The sequence below is a fragment of the Zalophus californianus genome, chromosome 16, assembly GCF_009762305.2.
Source record: "Zalophus californianus isolate mZalCal1 chromosome 16, mZalCal1.pri.v2, whole genome shotgun sequence".
Classification (NCBI taxonomy): domain Eukaryota; kingdom Metazoa; phylum Chordata; class Mammalia; order Carnivora; family Otariidae; genus Zalophus; species Zalophus californianus.
In genome coordinates, this window is record NC_045610.1 from 41,922,354 (window position 1) to 41,946,040 (window position 23,687).

Sequence of the window (23,687 nt, forward strand, 5' to 3'; positions counted from 1 at the left end):
GGCAGGAGGAACCCTAACCTTCCACTCTCAGCGCTGGCCTTCCGGGAGCCCACCTTCCCCTCCAGCTCTCAAGAGGCAACATCCAAGACCCAGGGTTTGGCTTTTTATTGACACAAACACAAAGGCAGCTTCGGTAAAACAGGGTGGGGTACACAAAAGCAGAAATCGCACTTCACACGTTTCGTCCTCGTTTAGACAATGAAGAGGCTGAGCCCCTCCCCCCACCTCCCACCGGCCGTGGCTGGGCAAAAACCCTACCTAACTCCCTATCGGAGAGCAGAGGGAGTTACACCCCTATGCCAGGAAGTCCCCACTTTGGTTCTAGCGGCCCAGGTCCTAGACCACCCCCCCTCTTTATTCTCCCGTCTCATCTCCCCACCCATGTAAACAAAGTTTGTGGCTGAATCTGGAAAAGCTGCCCCCCCGCCCCCCACCCCGCTCTGAGAAGGCAGTGGGCCTCCTTTGACGACGCGGGAAATGTGCTTTGATTTTTACTTTGGTCCCAGAACAAGAAACAGTTGGCATTGCCTCTCAGAGCCCTGGCTGGTAAATGCCACACTTATCTGCGAGGCTGAGAAAGCTTCCCACCTTCTTCTCCTCCGCCTCCCGTAGAGGAACGACAGCCCCAGAGACAGGACGTGCCACAGACCCCGGGAGGCTCGGGGCTGCCCCCCACCCACCCGCGGGCACACACACAGATTTTTGGCAGTGTTGCGGGACTGGGAGGCAGCAAAACCCCAGCCCCAGCAGAACGAGGAAGGCACTGGGGAGTACAGGGGTGGAGAAGGAGGTGTGAGACCGGGACAGCCCCCCCCCACGCACACGTGCACAGGTTTTCCGTTGCTAAGGCACCGAGAACAACTCCAGAGAACTCAGTGAAGCGTGGAGAGCCATGGGGGTCCGGGGGGGGGCGTTGCTCTGTGTCCCTCCCACAGTTGTGACCTAGGGGAGCAGGTCTGATTCCCACCCTTGTTGTAAGAGGCAACCTTGGTCACGAGGGGCAGGAAACCTGGAGGTGGAAGAAGCCCAACTGTGCTTAAGGAGATGAGAACAGGAGGGACAAGGCCATGCAACGAGGCGACAGAGCTCAGAGGTGGGCACTGGCCGGCCTGGGTCGAAGGGACACGAAGGCGAGACAGGGACACGTGGATTCACACAGATTGGCCCCATATCCTGAGCTGACGTTTCAATTCCTTGGGGGGTGGGGTGGGGCGGGGCGGGGCGGGGGGCAGGAGGGGGAGATGAGGCCGAGGGGGAAGCACACAGAACTGGATGGAAAGGGATCGGCTAACCTTGGCACAAAAGCAGCACAGCAGGCCCAGGGAAAGGGTGGGGGCAGGAAGCAGCCGGCCTCCCTCTGACCCTCCCTGTCCCCTTGGCAGGGCCCAGACATCCAAGTGGTCACTTCCCAACCTCTTCGGAGGGCAGGAAGGGGGGGAGGGGGCAGCTCTGCCTAAGGAGACAGAACAGGGCAGGGGAAAGGTCATCAGGACGGAGACCTTCGGGGGAGAGAGGGCAGAGCGGGATGTGATAGAGGATGAAATGTGAGAGAGTCTGGTGACCAGCACAATGCGGGGCCCCCCAGCGTCTCCCTTCCCGGGCCCTGAGGGTCCGCCAGCCCCCGCCCTAGTTCTCCTTCTCTGCTCCAGGCACCAGGAGGACTTTGCCCACATTCTTCTTCTCCTGCATCTGCCTCATGGCATCCGCCACCTGGAGAGGAAGATAAGACTCGGCTCCCAGGGCCGTCCGGTCCCCTCCAGAGAGCCAGCAGAGAGGAGCCAGCCCTCCTCTTCCCAGGAACCCCAGCCTGGGAGCCCCGGCCCGCAGGGGGCCTGGCCCAGTCCTCCCTGCAGCCGTCCCACTCACCTTCTCAAAGGGCCACACGGAGTCGATGTGGGGTTTGATGCGGCCCTGGTTGTACAGAGCCAGGAGGCGGGCCACCACGCCCCTGACGAGCTCCACCTCACCCTCCAGGTAGCCCAGGTGGAAGCCACACACGGCGCGGTTGGCCGGCATCAGCTGCAGAGCGGTCACGCTGAACTGGTTCCACCACGTGCGCGCCAGGGCCACCAGGTTCCTCTTGGGGCCCGTCAGCAGGTTGGCCATTCCTGCGGGACGAGGAGATGCGGCCTGCGAATCCAGGTGCCGGGCACATCCCTGTCCCAATCCCCGCTCATCCGCCCCCCCGTGGGCCTCTTGCAATCGCCCACAGTGGCACAGGCAGTGACAGGATGATCCCCCACCTGCTGGCTGCCAGGCCCAAGTGGACTCCGGCTGACTCAGAACTGCCCTCATCTTTATTTATTTGTCGATTTGTGTGTGTGTGAGACAGTTTTTCAGATGAAAATGCAGCTTGCCCAAGAAGCCCAGGAGGGTAGGACAAAGGAAGGCAGACTGATGGACTTTGCATCCGGAATAAGCCCCAAACAGGAGCAAAGAAAGAACACAGAATTCACTGTGTGTGACTCGCAGGAAAAGCAGTGAATGAGAATGACATCAGCCGCACCCCGGAGGCAGCAATCTGAACGCGTTCCCCGGCCCGGCCTAACCCTAACCCTGATGCCCGCTTGAGCAGCGCAGTCCCTGGGCCTCCGCATCCTGCCCTTCAGACCCACAGCCCTTTCCATCCCCAGCCCGCTAACTCACCATAGGTGACCACTTTGCCCATGGGTTTGAGGAGGTTGTAGCCCTTGGCCGTATCTGACCCACCCAGAGGGTCCATGACGATGTCCACTCCTGTCACAGAGTAAGGGAGACGGAAGCCAGGAACAGCATTAGGGGCCACAGATCTGGAGTGCCCCTCCCTGTCCTGGGCCATCCTGCCCCGCCCATACCCCCGACCCCACCTTTGGGGGAGATCTTCTTGATCTCCTCCACGTAGTCAGTCGTGTGATAGTCGATGGGGTGTGTGACCCCGTTCTCCTTCAGCACCTCGTGCTTGCTGGCCGAGGCCGTTCCGAACACGGTCACGTTCTCCACTGTGCGGCACAACTGCAGGGCGGCCATACCCACACCCCCTGCAGCAAGACACTTTCATGAGGCGGGGACGCGGAGTCACCCCACCACCGCTCTCCATTCTTGCCCCTCAGGGGCGCATTTTGAGGCTTTCTCTCCTCACAACCAGGTCCAATATCCATGACTGAGAATTGGTGGGAGGGTAGCTAGCTAGCAAAGGAGGGGGTGCCGGGTGAGGGCACGTTGCTATGGATAGCACACCAGGCTGGACCTGGTGCCTGAACGTTACCACGGCAACAATACTGCAGAGGCCTCTGGGAGCCAGAGGCCGAGGCAGCCTGGTGTTGTCATGACGACCGTCCAGACAAGACTGCAGGGAAGGGGCCCCGAAGGAAATCTGGGGAGATAAAGGGAGGGGGCCTGTCACCTGCGGCCATGTGTACCAAGACGCTCTGGCCGGGCCGTAGATTGCCGAAGTCAAAGAGGACCATGTAGGCTGTGATGTAATTGACCAGCAAGGCAGCGGCTTCCTCAAAGGTCATAGCCTCAGGCATCTGGAAGGTCTGGGCTGAGGGCACAGTCACCTCCTCCTGCCACATGCCTGACCGGATCAACACCATCACCCGGTCCCCTACCTTGAAGAATGAAAGAAGAGCATCATTCAGCGCCTCGCTCGTCCACCCACTGGCGACTTATGACCTTCTACTATGTACGAGGCCCTCTTCCTAGCAATGAAGTAGCAAGAGAAGCGGCCACAGTCCTCATGCTAATCGTAATAATAATACCATGGAAAACAATAACAACTTACCTTTACTGAGTGCTTACCAGAGGCCAGGCCCTATTATAAGTGCTATAATAAGTTTATTACATATAAACGCTCAATTAATCCTTCCCGGCTCTTTGAGGTAGATATTGTCCTTATCTCAACTTTACAGATCTCATGCTTCACTATTGTGTAAGATCGCTGAATGTAAGAAGCTTACATTAGGGCAGCATGAAGTATCGTTAAAGACATCAAACTGTTTTAGCTAAAAAAAAATGGGCTCTGCTGTTCACTGACAGTGTGACCTTGGGCAAATAAAAACTATTTAACTTTTTTGAGCCCCAGTTTTCCTGTCTGTAAAATAGAGCAATTATGAGGATTACATGGCAAAAAAATCATTTGGTAATTTTTAGCTCAACGTCTGGCACAGAATAAACAGTTCATAGTATTAGGTAATAACAGCGATAAAATGCCCGTAAAGATCTCTGAACCGCTAGGGTTGGTGCAATCACCTCACCAGAAGCATCTGAGCCAGCACTGGGGGCCCAGAAAACACCTTCACCCAGAGACAGGGGGTTGGGGTGATGGACAAGGACAGCCACACAGCCGCAATCCAACAGGAAGAGGCATCCCACCCCACCCCCCAACCTGCCCCAGCCACCTGCACAAGAGCCTCACTGCAGGAGGGAAAGGGAGCTAGGAAAACAGAATCTTTCCCTCCAGCTTAGCATCTGGGGTCAAGAGGAGGGCAGAGGAAAGGGGGCAATCTCTGGGGAAAGCAAGGCCTCTCCTCAATCTCTGAAGGCCATGGAGAGAGAAGTGTGGGTGCTATTCCAGGACAATCTGGGGCTGTTGTGGTCCCTGCCAGGAATGATGGGAATTCTGTATATTAAGGAGACATGGGATCCGTGGAAAGAAGGCATGGGGCTCCCCCACACACACCCCTTTTCATGTCCTCAAGCCCCCACACTCCATTGACAAAGAGGACTGAAGGCAGGCTGGGATCTTTCCTTGCAAGCACTGGCCCGAGATGAGGTCTGGGGAATGGAAGCATTCCACTCTAGGACTCAGGACTAGGAGACTCCAGGACTGCTGGAAAGTGCAGTGTTCAGCCAGGGTTGTGACCAATGTGGCCCAGAACAAGGTTCACCTACCCAGGCTAAAGCCGACCCCTCAGCCCATCACAGGACAGGGCCATGAACCCCTCCCCAGCCCAGACATCAGGATGGAAGGAGGGCTCTCCCCACAGAATCCAGCCTCTTACATCAGGTTCTTGCCCTGGACAGGATATCCTGTATTTACTAAGCGGAAAGTGTGGGGAGGGAGGTTAGGTGGGTGGCCTTCAAACATGAACTACAATTCTCCCCCCACCCCCACCCACACCCCCACACACCCACACACACACACACACACACACACAAAATTCCTCTTAGCACCTTCTCAAGAGTGGGATTACTTAAAAGTCAGTGGAAAGGGTGGGGCCAGAGCTGGATGGAGGCAGAAGCCCTTTAAAGGAGGAGATGCTGGCATGCACAATAAATTCAAGAATTCCAGCTCTGGGGGCGCCTGGGTGGCTCAGTCCTTAAGCGTCTGCCTTAGGCTCGGGTCATGATCCCAGGATCCTGGGATCGAGTACTGCATCGGGCTCCCTGCTCTGCGGGGAGCCTTCTTCTCCCTCTCCCACTCCCCCTGCTTGTGTTCCTGCTCTCGCTGTCTCTCTCTCTGTCAAATAAATAAATAAAATCTTTAAAAAAAAAAAAAAAAAGAATTCCAGCTCTGGGATCTGGGACTAGCAGGTCCTGCAAGAGAAAGGCCGAGTCTGAGGGGGCCTCTCTTCCAGGGTGCTGATTCTAAAAAGAAACCCCCAAACAAATGATGTGCAAAGGCTTCACCCCAGGTCTCTCAAAAAAGTTGCTCATTTGGAACTCTTCGCTGTCCGGGTTTGTGGCCAAGATTAATGATAAACGAAAGGAGAAACAGACCGGCAGAGCTGGGCCAACCTGCTCCCAGTGCCACACCCCCCCCCAGTCCAAATGGGGTTTCTGAGGCGAGGGTCCTCCCGGAGGAAATCAGAGGCGTTTCCCCCACCCCACCCCCGCCCCCCAACGGTCCCAAGGGCAGCCTGGGGTCGTGGCCCGCCGCCTGAGTCACTGGAGGAGGAGACAGTGCAGTCACGGGATACAGAGAGCTTAAGACAAAGATCCAGAGACCCAATCTCGCCCCCACCAACCCCAAGATCAGAGTGGCAGTGTAAGGCCGATGGGAGAGCGGGTGGGAGGCTCCCTCTCCTCCATGATGGGCGTGCCTCGTCTCTTTGGCCCTGCTCTGGGAGGGGCCTCCTCACACCCCCACAGACCACGGGGCTGCATGTGACTGGGGCTCTGGCAGGGTCATGCGTCCCCGCCCAACCCGGACTACATAGCTCCTCAAGCTCCCTCGGGGAAAAAGGCACTAATCGGTACTCAGGGTCACAGACCACAATTACCCAGGGATTGTTTGGTGGCAGAGGTACAGGTGTGGTTTTAATGGGGGGGAGGTTTGGCAGGGGGCGGAGGGGGGGTAGTTGGTAAGGTCGTTGTGCGCATGCGCTTGGGTGCCTTATTGTGTTCCCCCCGGCCCCAAACCAGCACCGCCGCTGCCGCTGCTGGGCGGCGGCCACAATTAGAAATGGTTGGGGAGGGGGCGATAACTCTATCTCCACTACCTACCCTCCAATATAAACCCAATTCCCCAGGGCCCTCGTAACACAGGCTCCTTTCCAACGCCTTCCATGCCCGTCTGCCCCGGTCAGTGCCAGTTTCTTCCGCCCTGCCACACCCCCGGCCCTCGCCCACTCGAGCCCCACTACCCGGTGGCCCCGGCAGCCTCTCCCTATCCTGCCCTGTCCCGCTCACCTTGCGGTCGTTGACTCCCTCGCCCACCGCGATCACGACGCCGGCGCCCTCCATGCCCGGAGTGAGGGGCAGCGGCGGCAGCCGGTCGTACAACCCCTGCCGTGCCATAAGGTCGGCGAAGTTGAGCCCGCAAGCCCGGACGCGCAGCGTCAGCTGGCCGGGACCGGGGGCCGGGGACACAGCCGGCCGGCTCTGCAGCTTCACCTTGTCGTAGCCGCCGAAGCCGCTGAGCACTAGGCACCGCAGCGGCGGCAGCGACGCGGCGGCGGCCCCCTCGGAAGTCGCGGATGGCTGGGCGTCGCCAGCGGCCTCGGCTTTCGGGGGCTGAGAAGAGGAGTCTTCTCCGGCCCCTGCTTCGGCCGCCGCCACCGCGGTGGCCGCCTCGGCTACCTCTCTCTCCGTGGACATGTCTGGGACTCCCGACGTGCGCGCAGCTGGACCGAGGGTGCACAGCTGGGGAGGGCGGGGCGCGCGTCGGGAGGAGCCGCGGCTGCGGACTGCGCGCGGGAGGGGCGGGGCCTCGCGGGCCGACTTAAAGGGCCAGGACCACCGCGCGGGTGTTGGCAGGAGCGCGAAAGGTGGGAGACCTGGAACGTCTGGAGGGAGACCCGCACGAGGGCATTCTTAAGGTCATGCAGACTGCGACTTAATTTGCTTATTTATTCAGAATAAGCCTTATGCAAGTTAATATGTAAAAGGACAATCTGAAGGACGATCCCAGAACCTGAGCTTACATCAGATTTGGGAAGCCAGCCACCTGTGGACGGGAACCCAACTAAGTTGTTCCTCAGGCTCTAACTCTACCCATATGTGACTCATTCGTGTGGTCTTGCAGTGGCAACTTGGAGCAGGGAGACCGAGTCTTTTAAAACTTTCCATCTGACTGTTAAAATTCTGTGCCTCGACTTTCCCTTCTGTAAAATGGTGATGATATTGCTTGCTCTAAAAGATAAAATTAAATCGAGTATAACCGATTTAAAGAAGCGCTTTTAAAAGGTAAAAGATGCCATGCAAACGCAAAACAGTGGTGTGATTTATCGTTAGACTCCGGATCAAGCCTTAAATGTCTCCATCAGGCCTGTCGTGAGCAATTCAATTTTCCTCTTCCTCCCCATCTCTGTCTCCCCGAAGTATCCACCAGAGGACGCAGCTCCCCCAAAACTTTCCACCCTGGGCTTGGCTGGAGAAACTCAGTCCACAATTCCCTGCTAGTCCAGGCCCGCCGTTAAGCCACCCCAGCCCCAGACTAGGCCGTCCGTTGCTATGGGGACGGAAAGCCCTGATGTCACCATTGACCGGGTGGGTGTGTTGGAGTCCATACCCTCATATCCCCAAGACTCCCTGCCGGGACGTTGAGAGAGGAGGGGTAAGACCGAACCAAAAAGACTCCCTCCTCCTACCATCTCGCGCCCCCTCCTGTTCAGGGAGTGGATGGCTGCCCCCGCGCGTGTCCGCACTAGCACACCGGCGTGCACGCGTGGGCACACAGAAGGCCCGAGTCTCGCGCATTTGCCGCTTTCACCCTACCCCTCAGAACTTCGCCGAAACTCTGCCCCGAGCCCCTCTCCAAGGAAGTCAAAACAGTCAAATAAGCCCGGCTCGGCCCGCCCCAAACCTACAAGAGTTCCTCAGGTCACCCCCACGCGCTGGAATCCTGGTCCGGGCCCTCGGATTCCTCGGGCCCCGCCCAGCTCCTCTGGGCCCCGCCCCTCCGGCTGCGCGGGTGGGAGGCGGGGCCGGGGGCGCGGCCGTCGGGCTGGGGGCGGGGCGGAGGGGGGGCCGCGGCCCCGAGCGGGGGCTCGGCGCGGGCCCGCGAGATGCCGGTGTCGCCGGCCGGAGCGGCTGCAGCTGCAGCGGCGGGGGAGGCGGCAGCGAGTCCCCGGAGGGGGGCTGCGCAGGGGGCCGGCGCGTAGCCGGGACTATGGAGGGGCAGAGCGGCCGCTGCAAGATCGTGGTGGTGGGGGACGCGGAGTGCGGCAAGACGGCGCTGCTGCAGGTGTTCGCCAAGGACGCCTACCCCGGGGTGAGGGACCCGCGTCTTGGAAGGCGGGCGCTGAGGCCGCGGGGATGGGTGATTAGGGCCCTAGGGACGGACCGAAATGGGTGCCGGGGTAACCAGGGTCGAGAGAGAAGGGCTCGGAAAACCAGGGACCGAGGGAGACGTTGGGGGTTCTGGGGGACTGCAGAGGATTGGGGTGGGGGGAATTGGGGAGCAGGGTGAAATGAATGGGATTTGGGAGAACCAGAGGATCCAGGAGGGGACGCTAGGGGAATGTCGGGGGTCCTGGGCATTGGAGAGGGGAAGAACTAGGGGCTGAAGGGACAGGGAGGGGGTCTGGGAACCTAGCAGATATTCCGCTGAGGCAGCCGCTCCTGGGATCTCCCCTTTGCCCAACACCAGACCAACTTGTGTCCAGGGGCTGGGCTGGACGGTGTGTGGGAGTGAGGAAGGCATTTGTCTGGGATGAAGACCGGAGGATCTCATCTTGACCCATCCCTCTCTGCAGAGTTATGTCCCCACCGTGTTTGAGAACTACACCGCGAGCTTTGAGATCGACAAGCGCCGCATTGAGCTCAACATGTGGGACACTTCAGGTAGCCAAGTCCCTGGGGTCACCCTGACTTCCTAGGCCCCCACCTTGCCCCTCCCTTGGCTAGACCCTTAGGCTCCAAGTAAGCCCAGCCCGTCCATCCAATTTTAGAAGGAAGGAAAATCAATTTTCTGCTTAAAGCTGGGGAAACTGAGGCAGAGCTTGCAGAGACACATAGAAATCTTGTCCTGAGAGAGAAAGCCCAGTATCCGGTCCTCTCAGCTGGATCCTGCCTACCTGGGAAAGTTGGGAAGAATGGATTTATTTTGGAACATGTTTCTTAGGAGATAGGGCTGGGTTTAGAAAAGACATTTAGAATTTCTTTGAGGGGTGGGGAACTGCTTCTATAGACTGAAGTGTAGAAATCTGAGATGTCCCAATGGGTGGGAGAGCTCTGCCCCTGCCCCTCCTCCTCCTCCAAAAAAGGGAGGAGGGTTTTTATTTTACTCAGCTCCCCTGGAGGGCTTTAGAAGATGTCTGTCAAAGCCCAGAAAGCATATGCAAAATTTTGAGAATGCCCAGAGATTTCATGATCTTCTCAAAGACTCAGAAAAGATTAAGAATGATTACTTTTAGAGAAACCCCTAGGGAAGTGGAGAGCTGTTTTCTGCCATCTAATCTCCGCTCTTCCTGCTCCCCTCCTTGGAGAAACCCGGACTCCTTGATGGGTATTAACAATTGCTCGTTTCCATTCTCTGCTCCTAGCATCCCTTGGCCAGGATTGGTAAGGTCTCCCATTCCCTTCCAGGCCTCCCACCCACTCAAGATCCTCGTCTGTCCCCTCCCTCCCTTTCTTCTCTCAGGTTCCTCTTATTATGATAACGTCCGGCCTCTGGCCTACCCTGATTCAGATGCTGTGCTCATCTGCTTCGACATTAGCCGACCAGAAACACTGGACAGTGTCCTCAAAAAGGTGGGAGCCTGGGGAAGCAGGCTGGCTAGACTGAGGGGGACAGAAACCATGGTCCTGACACAACATGGGTCAGGAGGAGGGAGTGATGTTTGGGGCATGGTCATCAGCTGGAGAGTGTGTGAAGCTCTCTTCCTTCCCGATCCCTCTCACCACCACCCCCCCCGCCCCCCGCCCTGCTTCCTGAAAGTCTGTTCTCAGAGCTGGATTCAGAATCTGGGGGAGATAGAGGAGGGCAGGGAGAAGTACTCAAGGGATTCCTTATCCATCCTCCCCATCTCCTTGGGTGTGGGAGCCCCAGATGGAGGGGATGGGAATGCTGCTCCAGGAGCTCAGGAGAGCCCTGTGGTCTCCTCTCCAGGCCTCTATTTCCATGAGAAAAGCCCACGTTGAATGGACAGAAGTCAGCTAACGCAGCCCTAGTTCCCAGATGGGGGAGGGAGGGCAGATTGGTCTGTTCTCAGGAACTAATTTGGGAAAGGGGGTGGGAATGGGAAGGTTTCAGGCCGGTAGACGCTTTATGGCGACTGAGGTAGAAGCAGGGCCCCTGACCCCCGCAGCCCCACCCCAGCCCTTTCCTCCCTCCCCATCTCCTACACTCCATCCTGCTTCCAGGCCAAGCCCACCATTCCTACCTTCTTGCTCGCATGGGAGAGTCCAGAGGGGTGCATGGTTTCTGCATGATGTGAGGAAGGGTGTTCTCCTGGCATGGAGCAAGGATTCACCGTGTGCCTCCTCCTACTCCTCCATAACTGTTTTCTTCCCCCAAATAGTGGCAAGGGGAGACTCAGGAGTTTTGCCCCAATGCCAAGGTTGTGCTGGTTGGCTGTAAACTGGACATGCGCACCGACCTGGCCACACTGAGGGAGCTGTCCAAGCAGAGGCTTATCCCTGTTACACATGAGCAGGTGGGACTTTTGACCTCTGACCTGGTCCCAGCCTAGACCTCTCACCTCTGCCCATCTCTATCTCTGATTTGAAAACCACCCTACTTGGCTCCTCCCTTGCCCTGATCTCTGACCTCTGACCTCCGACCCCATCCCTTGACCCCACCCCCACCCACCCCCACGCCCTCAGTCTCCCTGCGCCTCGCTGAGCTGCAGGCTAAGCCCCATAACTTCCTCCATACTCTCCACCCTTCCAGGGCACTGTGCTGGCCAAGCAGGTAGGGGCTGTGTCCTACGTGGAGTGCTCCTCCCGGTCCTCTGAACGCAGCGTCAGGGATGTCTTCCATGTGGCCACAGTGGCCTCCCTTGGCCGTGGCCACAGGCCGCTGCGTCGTACTGACTCACGCCGTGGACTGCAGAGATCTGCTCAGCTGGCAGGCCGGCCGGACCGGGGCACCGGGACCGAGAGCGAGATACACAAGGATCGAGCCAAGAGCTGCAACCTCATGTGAGGGGCCGGGGTGGGGCAGAGTGTAAGGAGGGGCGGTGAGGACACAGCTGTTCCCTGCTGCACCTGGTTTCCGGGCCGCCTGACTCTGGTAGGGACCTCAGGGCAGGCCGAGGGAGCGCTTCTCCTGGGCAGGAGAGCTGAAGGCAGAAGGGTGCCACCATTCCCCACCTCCTCATCCCCCTCCTCCCCACAGCAAGTGGAGGAAGCCAGCGGGACAGGCATTGGGGCCGGGAGCTGGGCTGGGGAGGGGGTTGGGGAAGCCGGCATGGAGCAGTGACTTTGGTTGAGTCTTAGTCTATGAAGGGTGCCTTCCCTCCCCACCCCCCGTATCCATATCCTGGCCCTGGCTTCCTTCCCTAAGGAAAGTGTCCATTCTGTGGCCTTCCTTTTTTTGCTCCTTTCCCTTCCACAGCTGTTCTCACTCATCCTAACCTCCAGGCAACACGCACTAAATTAAAAAGCAAGTTGAGAAGCCCCTCCCCCACCTACCCACAGTCCTATAGCTCCCTCAATCCCTTCCCCCAGCTGTCCCCAAATAAAGCCCATGTCCATGGAAAACGGCTGTGGCTTTAGTTTTGTTGCTTTCTAAAAACCCAATCTACCAATTTCTAGCAGCAGGAGGGGGGAAGTTAGACTTCAGGAAGAACTTTCTTGTCTGTGCCCACAGAGGAAAAAAGCCATGGGTCGGATTAGCAGTGTCCTTTTAGGAGCCAGAGGTGGGGGAGTGAGGGATCATGGGAATATTCATCTCAGTTAATGAGCCAGACAATCCTAAGGCCATTTGGGGTTTTTTAAAGTGGACTGATGTGCAATTCATTCCTCAGCCCAGCGGGGGCCCCCTGCTCGAGTGGGAGGGGTCCTGCTGAAGTAGTCCAGGCCCCTTGTACACCACCTCCACCCCCAACTTGGAATCTGCTGGTGCTCTAGGAGTTGTGGGGGTAGGGAAAGTTTCAAAAACCTCCATGTCGCAGAAGCTGACTCTTCTGTGCAGTGAAGTTACCCAAGGGACAGTAGTTTGATTCTGGGGTTTCCTTGGAGGTGGGGGCAGGGGCTCTCACCTCCGTTCCGTCTTGAGCTCCTGGATGATTTTGGAGGGAACATCAGCTGTGAGTTAAGGTCACTGCCCACCCTCCCCCCCCTCAACCCCAACCCCAGAAAGGAGGAAAGCTGGTGGAGGGGCTGGCGGAGCTCCTGTTGTCACGAAAGACAGTGCTGGTCTGTTTTCTTGGGAGTCTGGTTTCACATTGTCCTGTATTCCCTCCCTGGCTCTGTTCCCACTGGCCTCTTTTCGGTGACATTCTCCCCCAGGAACCATCCCTAGCGGTCCCCTCCCCCAGCCCCAGCCAGTTCTTCCAGACACACACTCTGGAATAGAACACAAACCTCACCCTCCCATCTGCTGGGTTCCCCCCGAATTCGCAGCCCGTCCCTCCCTCGTTCATTCAGCGGATATGCACTGAGCACCAACTGTGTGCTAGACACCGGCTTGGGATTGTGAAAGGACCAGTCTCTGTGCTCTGGAGGCCAGCCCAACGGGGAAGAGAGGTACCCCAGGTGTGACAGTGCCTTGCCTGTGGGAGCTCCTTACAGCCTCAGGCACCCAGTCCTCTGAGCCAAGTCCTGAGGGCTGCAGGAGAGTTTGTTTGGCAGGCGTAGAAGGGGTAGGAAAGGCGCTCTGAGCAGAGGGTAAAGCATGTGCAAACACGTGGCGAAGAGAAAGTGTGGCACGGTTGGGGCTGCCCTGACGAGGGGGGCAGAAGACAAGGCCCGGAAGGTACATCAAGGCCACTGTAGGGCCCACAAAGGAAACAGGTCTTCATTCTGAGGATGTGAGAAGGCACCAGGGGTTCCAAGCAGAGAGGAAGTGACCAGATTTGGTTTTTTGGAGAGATGGGTATCTGGATGAGGTGTTGGGGACTAGGGGGAATGTGGCTCTGAGGTGTGTCCTTTAAAACAGCTTCTCCTTCCCTATGCCAGGGCCCAGTCTTGAGAGGAAAGGAAATCCCATCTGCTGCTGGCTCATCAGACAGCCCTTTCCCTCCCTCTCCTACAGGACCCTGCCCCTGTCCATCTCAGCTAATCTCAAGGATTCTGGGACAGCTTCAAGGGTCCTGGGCACCCAAACTGAGGTTAGGAGCTGACTCCAAGACTCTCCTCCAGGATCCCGAGTCCTGGATGGGAGGTGCTGGAGAGGGCTGGGTCCCAGCTAGGGGGCTCTGAGGACTGACTCCTCCCCCACAGGGACCTGCCACACCATCAACCTGGGATTTGGGGCCATGGCTTTTTTCCCCCACTTTGGACTTTGATACAAAGCCGACTCAAGCCTATAGCCACCAAAGTGCAGAGCGTCTGGGCCCCTCTCTTCTCCCAACTGCCCTCTCCTGCCTCGCTCAGGGAATGCAGATGCATCTCAATATCCGCCTAAAGCAAACAAAATTAGGAAAATAAATCAGCGGGGGAAACCCCCAAAGTTTAATACATTTCCAATACCACCGGGAACAGATTGTGGTCTCCTGTGCAGGTCTGGGTTGCCAGACTTTTGACTGCCTGGGGAAGGGCGCTGTGCTGCTGGGCCGAGGAGCTCAATGGGTGGGAGGAGGGAATGGGGCTGTTTCTAGATCCTCAAAGGCCCCTGCAGGCTGGAGGGAGAGGACTCTAACCCACACCCCAGATGCCAGAGTCAGACCCAGTCAGACCCAGCTTCCTCCTCCGCAGCTGTTTCCCCCACAAATTAGACACCCGTTTGGGAAACAATGTAGCCTCGTTAATCATTTAATGAAATAAACAACTAATCACGCTGTGATGCTGCCAGTGTTTCTTAACCCCGCAATCAGCCTGCCCTGGAGGGAGGAGGGAGAAGGAAGGGGTGCGGGTAGGGGCGGGACATGGTCTAACCCCTGAAATGCTTCAGCTGACTGGGGTCATCCCCTTGGGACTCCAGCCTTCCCCCAAGGGACAGTCATGAAAAAGAGCTGGAGATTTGGAAGCAGAGGGCCTGGGTTTCAGCTCTGCCACTTACTCCCTGGGGCGCATTTGGTGAGGTTCCGCACCTGTCTGAACCTCAGGCTTCACACCTGGAAAGGAGCTGATCACCACATCTACTTCACTGTGTTGTTGAGGAAGAGTCGGAGAGAAGAAAGGCCACAGAAGAGCTGTTTGATCCTTCATAGGTGGCTGAGCTGGGGTCAGCCTTTATTCCCTACCGCTTTCACATCCAGGCCTGACTGCTTCTGGGCCTGCCGGAGGGAATCAGGAGAGGCCTCTTGGAGGGGGCTACTTGTGCTCAGGAAAAGACAGGAAGGGGAGGTCTGTGAGTGTTGCTCCCTCATCTATCCTGAGGGCTAGAGAGAGCGTTAATGAGTCCTCCAAAGGCTGAAGTCCTTTGATCCCCGATTTTCTGAACTCCCCCACAAACTTTTCTGCAGTGTCTGGGTGAGAACCCCACGTTGCCATAGTGACCTCAGCCCAGATAGGCTCAGACTGGTCCTGCAGGCTGAGGGAGGTGGGAGGAAGGGGTCATGTCCCTGAGGTTCCCAGTGGTCCCCAGGACCCTAGCAGGCAATCCCAATACAGCGGTCTCTGCCTCCACACTGGTTTCCCCAAGAAAGGGGTTTGGCTCTTCTGTGGTGTCCTCCCCACCTTTCGCTCTCTGCCAACAGAAGAGTTCCTTCTACACAGTGCAGCCCCACTCCCACCTTCCTCCTTCCAGCCGAGTCTGTCTCCTTCTCTAGTAAATCCCCGACGCCCTCTCCTCGTGGGTGGGAGTGAGGGTCAGAGAGAGGGGAGGCTCCCCAGCAGCTGCCCACCCCAGCAGCGGAAGGAACAAGGGGCATGTGCGGGAGCGCCCCTCCCCCCACGAAAATGCCTTTGCTGTTGATTCCTAAATAACAGATGTCTGTCTGCATATTAATGAGATTGGACGAATAATTGGTGAGTTTTTCATTCAGTGTCAGAATGAACCCGGAGGCCTTATGTTCATGCACACAGACACCCACTCACACCCCCCGCGCACCCCCCCCCACCACCCGACTCTCCCCTTCCCCCAGAGTACAATGAGACAGAAGCAGATGCTGGTGAGTTTGACCCACAAAGGGGAGGGGCAGACAGGGAGCTGGGGTGGCAGCAGGAGGGAGACCTCGAGGGTCTGGGGCTAGGCTTGTCAGTTTCTCCCTCTTGATCATGGTCTCCCCGGCCCCCCCGGGGGCCTAAGCTTGCATTGTGAGACTTCACCACCAGGCAAAAGGGACCCAGAAGAAGGTAGGAGCCAGAAGGTAGAGAGGGTTGTGGGGGAAAGGCAGGTGTAGCCTGGGGGGAGCAACAAAGCAGGGGCCTCCTTTAGCTAGGTTGTGCTGCCCAGGAACCCAGAATCAGTGGGCCCCGTACCCTGCTTTAGCCCCTATGCCAGGGTGTGGGGTGGAAGAGCAGGGACTCTTGAGTTAGTTATCATTTGCCCTCTGGGTGTTCTCCGGAGTGTTTCCCAACCTCTCTGAGCCTCTCCTACTCTCCTCAGCTCCAAGAATACCTACCTTGCAAGACTGAAAAGATGAAATGAGATAAACTATGTCAAATGTCTGTCCTAGTGCCTGGCTTACAATAGGCCCAACACATAGCAGTTCCCCCACCGATCCCCCAAACACACCAAGACAGTTTCAAAAATCACTGCCTCTCAGGTGCCTGGGTGGCTCAGATCATGATCCTGGAGTCCCAGGATCGAATCCCGCATCGCATCGGGCTCCCTGCTCAGCGGGGAGTCTGCTTCACCCTCTGACCGTCTCCCCTCTCACGCTCTTTCTCACTCTCTCTCTCTAAAATAAATAAAATCTTAAAAAAAAAAATCACTGCCTCTCCTGCCAACCCCACCCGCGTCAAGGCAGGGGTTAATTAGAAGTTTAGTAATTACCCCAGCTGCCTGGAAATTGGAAGGGAAAGAGACAAGACGCAGAGGGGCAGGAACAGAGAGACGAGATGGATAAGGGAGAGGGAACTGATAGAAGCCCAGGCCTGGAATAGAAGGAAAGAGACCAGGGCGACCCTGAACCACCAGGTGGGGATGGCGAAGGTACTGCAGGCAAGTGGAGTGAGTCCCTTAACGAGAGGCTAGAATCTAGATGGTAGATTTCCAAACCCCAGTTCTGCCGTGAGCTCGGCCTCGGAAGTCTCCTCCCCTCCTACCACCTCAGTCTCCCCATCTGTAAAATGAGGGACTTGGCTTACTCTCTAAGGTCCCTGCTCCGCGTGTGAGAGCATGAGAGTCCCAGAGGCCCCAGGCAGCAGGGGAGGGGAGGCGGCTGCCCCCACACCTACCCCCTCTCTAGGGCCCAGCAGTCACTCTTGCTCGCCTCCTCTCTCCCTCGGTAAATGGATCTGCTACACAGCACACAACTGTCCATTGTGTCCTAATGAGGGACGAGCAGGGAAAACCAATCACTTATGATGCAAATGAGCGGCGGCTGCAGCCTCCGGGCTCTCCCTGAGGGCCTCTCTTCTGCCCGGACCCCGGCGCTGCCCCTGTTGGGCCTTTCTCCCTAGCCCTCAGTTCCCATCTGGTCCTGGAAAACGGGGGTGATGGGCAGACCGGCCTTCCCATGGTCGCTCACTGCCACTCCCTGCAAAAAGCCTCAGCCCTTACGGCGGCCCCCGGCTTCTCTCCCCACCCCAAAGGGCAACCAGGGCAGCTCAGTTTTCGTTTTTAACTGGGGTGAAATGCATATAGCATACAATTAACCATTTCGAGGTGTACAATTCCATGGCATTGAGCGCAGTCACCAAGTTGCGCCGCCGCCGCCTCTCTGGGCTCGGGTGTTGTACCCCTCTGCCCCTCTCTGCACCCCTGGCCTCCAGTGGCACGGAGAAGCCGCTGAGGCCTCCGCAGAGTCCAGGAGTAATGGAGGCTAGTGTTGGGCTAAAGGCTGAGCAAAGCCCAGAGCCGGCCTGGGATTGAAAGGGTTGACAAGCCCTGTGCTTTAGGATGGAACCAGAGAAGAAGACAGGAGAGATCATCACTGCTTCCCCCCAGCACTGCCCTGGGACCCTACCTTTAGGAAATGGCCTCTTGAATTAAAAAAAAAAAAAGTTCCTTTTCTTCTTAATTTCTCTGGCATTTGGTTAGAAACCAGAGGAGGCTCTGGCACAAATCTTCGTTCCCATGACTTTCAGAGCCCCTGTGGGCTTGGGGATGATCCCACCAGCAGGCTTCTTACTTTGGCAGCTGCAGAGGGCCCTGAGACAGTCCCCAGGAGCCCTCAGACCCCAGGAGAGGCCTCCTCTCCACAGGTCCCAGGGACAGGCTTCACCAAGGAAAGATTTGACACCTTTGCGGCCCAGTTTATCCCACAGACATACAGCTTAACAGCTGGGAAGACTCCCATAAGTTGCAGTTTGAGTTCCGCTTGCTAATATACACTACCATTTGTTTTTATGTCGTTTTCAGGAGAAGACAGCAAACACCTGCTTACCTGTGTGTCTGTGTTACCTTCAGATTCACCCTCCCCCCTTCCCTAATCTAGGACATGTGGTCATGTTTTAAAACAAAACAAGATTTTTCTGGAATTAACCAGTGTCAACTGCAGCATTGCAGAGAAACTTCACAGGGCCACAAACTTTCTTTTCTCTGGCCCCTGTCCCCAGTCAACCGGGGTCCACGTTCCCCCTCTCCCAAACAAACACATCCCAGACAACATCATGAGGGTATTTTCATCTGTGTTCTAATGAATAGGGGGTCCCAGGCTAGTTAGTTCCGGCTCTGCCACCAATTCACTGGGTGACTTTTGACAAGGACCTCAGTTTTATCACCTATAAAGTGGGGATAACAATTTTTACCCTGGCCATCTCTCAGGGAACAAGTGAGGAGGGAGAAATAATAGTTGTGCCGGTGCTTTGAACTTGCAAAGAGATTATCATGAACATCATAATTATCTCTCCAGTGATGGCGGCAGCCGTTTATCGGTCTTGAGTATCCAGCCTGAAGGGGGCCTTGCTGGAAGACACAGGGATAGGGGAAATGGATGTCCTCCATCTGTGTGGGTGTTGGCTTGATTAATCACAAAGGAGTAGGCTTCATGGCAGGCAGGAGGGAATGGATGAGGAAATCTGTAGGTGTGGGCTGAGAAGAGGAAGTAATTCTTGGACACTTAGATCTCTTACGCTGTTTCTGGAGCAAATGAGGGCCCTAGAAAAGTGGGTGGGAAGGACTGAAGGGAATTGGCACTCCCAGGGGCAGAATGTGGCTGGTTTTCCAGGGACTAGTGTTCGTGGGGGGGGTGGGGGGGCGGGCGGTTGGATAAGCCCTTCACTCAATGCGTCCATTCATTCATCCTTGAACTCATCCATTCAGCAAATCCTCACTGGGTACCCAACAAAGTATCTGTCAGGTACTGAGGCTGGGTTCCAAACAAAGATAAAATGATACTAATCCTGCCCCTAAGGACGTTCTGGTCAAATGGAGAAAAGAGAGTATACACACAAATGACTTATGGATGGAAGAAAGTGTCATTAAATAAAGCAAACTTCTGGGGTGTTCTGTCGGGGGGGGGGAGAGAGTCTGGCCCGGAAGATGGGTGGAGGTTCTCTGCAGGAGGCGTCGTGAGAAGGGCCCGTGGGGATGGCAAAGCAGGATGCGCTCAAGACAAGCTACAGTGTGAGCAAAACCTGCGGGTCCCCATGTTTGGCGGCCAGGGTGCCTGAGAGGGCGCAGCAGGTGAGGCACTGGAGAGGCAGGGTTTCAGCCTGGGATGGCCAGTTGGGGAAGACGGGGGGTGGGGGGGGTGTCAGAGAAATGTATCTGCAGAAGACTTTCCCAACTCCTGGATCAGGTGCTCCTTCCCCCAGTTCCTCCAGCTGCAGGGGTTCTCACTTGGGCCTTCGGGAATCTCCTGGCTTCCTTTTCACCAGCCAAATCCTACCCAAGCTCCAAGGGTCAGCTTGAGATGCTTCACCCGGAGGTGCCGCCCCACAGCCCCCAGAGGGCTTCTGGACCAGAAGGCACAACTTTGTAAGGGTTTCCCGTGGCTTTCTTGCCTCCCGCATTGAATAGTAAGCAATCCGAAGGCCAGAAATGGATCTTCTCTCCCTCCCTTTCACAACCGCGGCGCATACAGCGGTTACCAGGGAACTGGGCATGTAGTCTCCCGTCAATCACTAATCTGATTGTTACTCACCGCCTCCTAGGATTGCTTCCCAGCACAGTTTAGCCCCGCACAAATCTTTCCCCGAACAAGGCTTTGCCACCTCCTTTTGTTGCGTGACCTCGGGCAAGTTGCTTGACCTCTCAAAGTGTCCTGTTCCTCATTTGTAGGTTGGGAATAGTGCATGGCAGTAGGAATGTGGCAAATGATAGTAATGATTACTCTTGCTGTTGCCCCTGAGAACTGGCAAGATCAGATGGTCCAGGGAACCCAGGGCTGGCCTTCCATTTTTCTTCGCTTCTAATTTAGTCATCTTCTGCTCCCATCTGCCTCCTTCTGTTTTGTCCTCCTTGGGTCTTTCCTTGTCCCCACTTATGGGTCTTGCCTGCCTTTCTCCCTCCAGGCCAGCTGTCTCTTCTCCCCTCACAGAGCCTGCTGGTGGGGGGGTGGCAGGGTGGCGGTTCTCACTGGGTGAGGGTTGTCTATTCGCCTTGCTCTCCATCAGTCAATAAAGATAAATTACAAAGTCATTTGTTTTATTTGTTCTTGTTACCTCGCGGGCTGTCTGAAATTGCCTTTCTTTAGAAAGCCCCATTTGCATATCTCTATGCTGGAGTCAAAGGCTGCAGCTGTGGTTTCACTGCAATTTAAATATTAATAAAATCTCTAGCTGTTTTTTTAAGCAGTCTGGCCCTTCTGCTCCTAGGCTGCTAATATAATTTAATCTTTGTCCTTTGCTTTGTATTTATTTAAAGGGCCATTTTAGTCAACTGAAACCAGCTGCTGCAACCTTGTAGATTAAGAACCACTAACCAGCCCACAAACCTTAGTTTTCCTTAAGCGGTCCCAGAGCCACCTCTCCAGGAGGCAAAATAGACCTCAGGTAAGTTTACACCAATCAGCAGCCCCTTACGCTAAGCCAGTGGTTCTCAAACATGAGTTTCGGCCCCACCCCCAGTTTTCCGATGCAGTATGTGGGGGGCAAGGCCCGGAATCTGCTTAGTTAAGTTCCTAGTGGTGGTGGTATTCGCCCCTTCAGTCCTCATCAGGGGATCGTGGTTTGAGAATCCCTGCACCAACCTACTTGTGAAACTACCTTATCATTCTGGGTCCCTGAAACTAGGTCTCCAAAGCTCGTCTGTGCCAGTCCCCATAAGGTGGGGGGAGACTCTCTAGTTCTCCATTGCTCCAGACCCTTCCACCATCGCTTCGATTCTCCTGATCATTCGGCCTCATTTCAGGACCCCCCGCCAACCCGGCCACCCCCGCGCCACATGTCCCCAAGCCCGGCTCTCTACAGGAGCTGGCTGTCTCCAGTTCTCCATTTCTATTTGCCCAGATTCATTTCTTTAATTTTCTCCTTGTTATGGGCAGATTTACAGGCTGTTTGAGCATCACTGAAGTACGGTAAAGGGGCCTCCGGCTCAGCCAGTCTACAGCCTTTGATAAGCAAGCTCCCGGGGTCCCTGGCTAGCAAGCCCTATTCTCTTGGGTTTCTGTGGGCAGATCTGCTGGTCCCCTTCACGCTGCCCTTCTCCTGGTGCTGCCTGCCTCTGGGGCCCTCTTATCTGCTCCTCGCAGCCTTCACAGGATACATTCGGGGCAGCTTGGCTTCTTCCGCTCCAACCACCCCAACACTGATTCCTTTCTTTTTCTTCTGCATGTTTCTGAGCCCATACTTTGTTGATGATTCTGGTTGCGTTTTTTTAGGAGGGAGATAATCTACAGAGCTCTTCTCTAGGCCCCCCTCCCTGCACCTGCATGATAATCCCTCTTCTTCCCCTGCCTTTCCAGCTCCTTTGCAGAAGTTCATTTGCGAGATAAGGACACACAGGAACTGGTTCCCCAAATGCGGCGTGCCCAGAGGGCTAGACTGTGGGGTGGAAAAGTGGGAGGATGTCTTAAAGCCGGAGGTCAAAGGAGCAAGTAGATTTACTTCATCATCAGATAAGCCTCTAAAACCCAGCCAAGCATCATGAGGCCAGGGACAGAAGCTGACTTCCGGGAAGGGTTATGCAGAGCTCGAAAAATAGGGTGGATATTTGTTGGGAGACCTCGAGAGATAATTACAGGAAACTTTTTTATGTGTCTCAGTCATCCCTGCTTTCACCCAAGATTCCTGGGGAGGCTGAGGCCTGGCTCACCCCCAGGGGCCAGCAAGCCATGACTTGTCACTGTGCCCGAAGCACTTACTTCAAGCCCACCTGCCATTACGGTTCCCACCAAGACCCATGGACTCCTTGCTGGGTAGACAGTGGCCTGGCATGAGCCCGGGAGAGATGATGCCATAGGCAAGGCTGAACTGGATTCTTTTTTCTTTTTTAAAGATTTTATTTATTTATTTGACAGCGAGAGAGACAGCGAGAGAGGGAACACAAGCAGGGGGAGTGGGAGAGGGGAGAGGCAGGCGTCCCGCTGAGCAGGGAGCCCGATGTGGGACTCGATCCCAGGACCCCAGGATCATGACCTGAGCTGAAGGCAGACGCTTAACGACTGAGCCACCCAGGCACCCCAGGATTTTTTTTTTTTTTTAAAGAGTTTACTTTCAAGTAATCTCCATACCAAGCCTGGCGCTCATTGAACTCACAACCTGGAGATCACATGCTCTACTGACTGAGCCCGCCAGGCGCCCCGGACTTTAAGGCTTTGATCACTGAAAGATAAGCAACCATAATCGGGAGGCTGGATGGAGGTGGAAACCGGCAGCTGTGAGCCAATCCTGTCAGTTTCTGCTGAGGGCAAAGGAGGGCTGCTTTCCTTGGGGAGACCTGCTGCTGGAAGGCAAGAAAATTCTACCGCCTCCCACTGTGACCCACAAAAGAGTCTAGAGTTCTAGTTGCCCTCACAACCCACTCCTCTCCCCAAGTTCCCTTGAGGCTTGAGCCAGTGCCTCTGACCCGGGTCCGTGACGGATGTGGGTGGGAAGCTCCATGATGGGGCAGAAAGGGCATGGGTTTAGATTTCCAGGTTGTCATTTACTAGCTGTGCAAACTCTGAGCAAAATCTCTTTCCCATTCTCCTTTATTCAAATGAGGTGCCGAATACCCACTGCCTAGGGCTGTGATGATGACCCCAGGACAAACGTGATGCCAGTTCCTTCCGTTTTCTCCACTCTTCCCTCACCCACCCACCCTCCTTACAAACGTGGCAGCGCTGAATAGTGTGGGCATTTACTTCTTTTTGCCTCTAAGAGGACTCTAATCTCTGAACATGTGAAGACCAAAAAATGATGATACAGATTCTTATCTGTGGATGAAGTATGTTAAATAGGAGTGGTTGTCAGAAATCTCAAGATACCCTCCCCAGATTCTGTCCCCTGGTTATTCAATCAAACACTAATCTAGGTCCTGCGGCGAAGGGGCTCTGCAGCTGTAGTTCAGGTTATGGACGTTAAGACAGGGAGATCACCCTGGATTACCTGGTGGGCACAGTCTAATCATCCGAGCCCTTAAAAACAGAAATTTCTCTGGCAGGAGCTAGATCCGGCAGTCAGAGAGATGAGGAAGGGGAAGTCAGAGAGACTCCAAACATGAGAAAAGCTTTGACCAGGGTTGCTTGCTGGCTTTGAAGATGCAGCTAGGGGTTCATGAGCCTAGGAATGTGGGAGAGGCTGAGGGTGACCTCTGGCCAACAGCCAGTAAGGAAACGGGGACTCTCAGTCCCACAACTGTGAGGAACAATCTGGCCAACAACTTGAAATGGCTTGGAAGTGGATTCATCCCCCGAGCCTGTGGAAAGGAACACAGCCCTGCTGCCTTGATTTTGGTCTTGTGAAACCCGAAACAAAGAAACCACCAGTTGAGCCAACTTGGCCTTCTGACCTACAGAACTGTAAGATAGTAAATGGATGTTGTTTTAAGATATTGGGTTTGTGACAATTTGCTATGGCAGCAATAGCAAATACAGTAGGTACTGAAGTCTTCTCGGTTAATGCTCGGAGTCGGTACTACTGTTACCCCCATTTTACAGATGAGGAGACTGAAGTACAGTGAAAGGGTCTGAGCAGGTCTGCAGCTGTAAGCCTCAAGAAGTCATGGCCGGTGGAAGTGTTTG

General features: G+C 55.8%; 2 protein-coding genes across 3 annotated transcripts; one reads left to right on the forward strand and one right to left on the reverse strand.

Annotated features, from left to right (window-relative positions):
• Window positions 1-90: 90 nt before the first annotated feature.
• VAT1 (vesicle amine transport 1) lies at window positions 91-7,021 on the reverse strand. The gene is made up of 6 exons (XM_027567578.2): window positions 6,613-7,021; window positions 3,383-3,590; window positions 2,847-3,017; window positions 2,647-2,736; window positions 1,867-2,108; window positions 91-1,710 (listed from the first exon to the last, which is right to left on the reverse strand). Exons 1-6 carry the CDS (start codon window positions 7,018-7,020, stop codon window positions 1,627-1,629), a joined length of 1,203 nt encoding a protein of 400 aa, XP_027423379.1. The 5' UTR covers window position 7,021; the 3' UTR covers window positions 91-1,626.
• A 1,369-nt stretch (window positions 7,022-8,390) lies between these two features.
• On the forward strand, window positions 8,391-14,305 carry RND2 (Rho family GTPase 2). Of its 2 annotated transcripts, XM_027568579.2 has the most exons (5): window positions 8,391-8,635; window positions 9,120-9,207; window positions 10,007-10,116; window positions 10,887-11,021; window positions 11,258-14,305. In XM_027568579.2, the coding sequence occupies exons 1-5, from the start codon at window positions 8,534-8,536 to the stop codon at window positions 11,510-11,512; spliced, it is 690 nt and encodes a 229-aa protein (XP_027424380.1). In that variant the 5' UTR covers window positions 8,391-8,533; the 3' UTR covers window positions 11,513-14,305. The 2 variants fall into 2 exon arrangements, with proteins under 2 accessions (XP_027424380.1, XP_027424381.1); XM_027568580.2 differs by lacking the exon at window positions 10,887-11,021.
• Window positions 14,306-23,687: the final 9,382 nt, after the last annotated feature.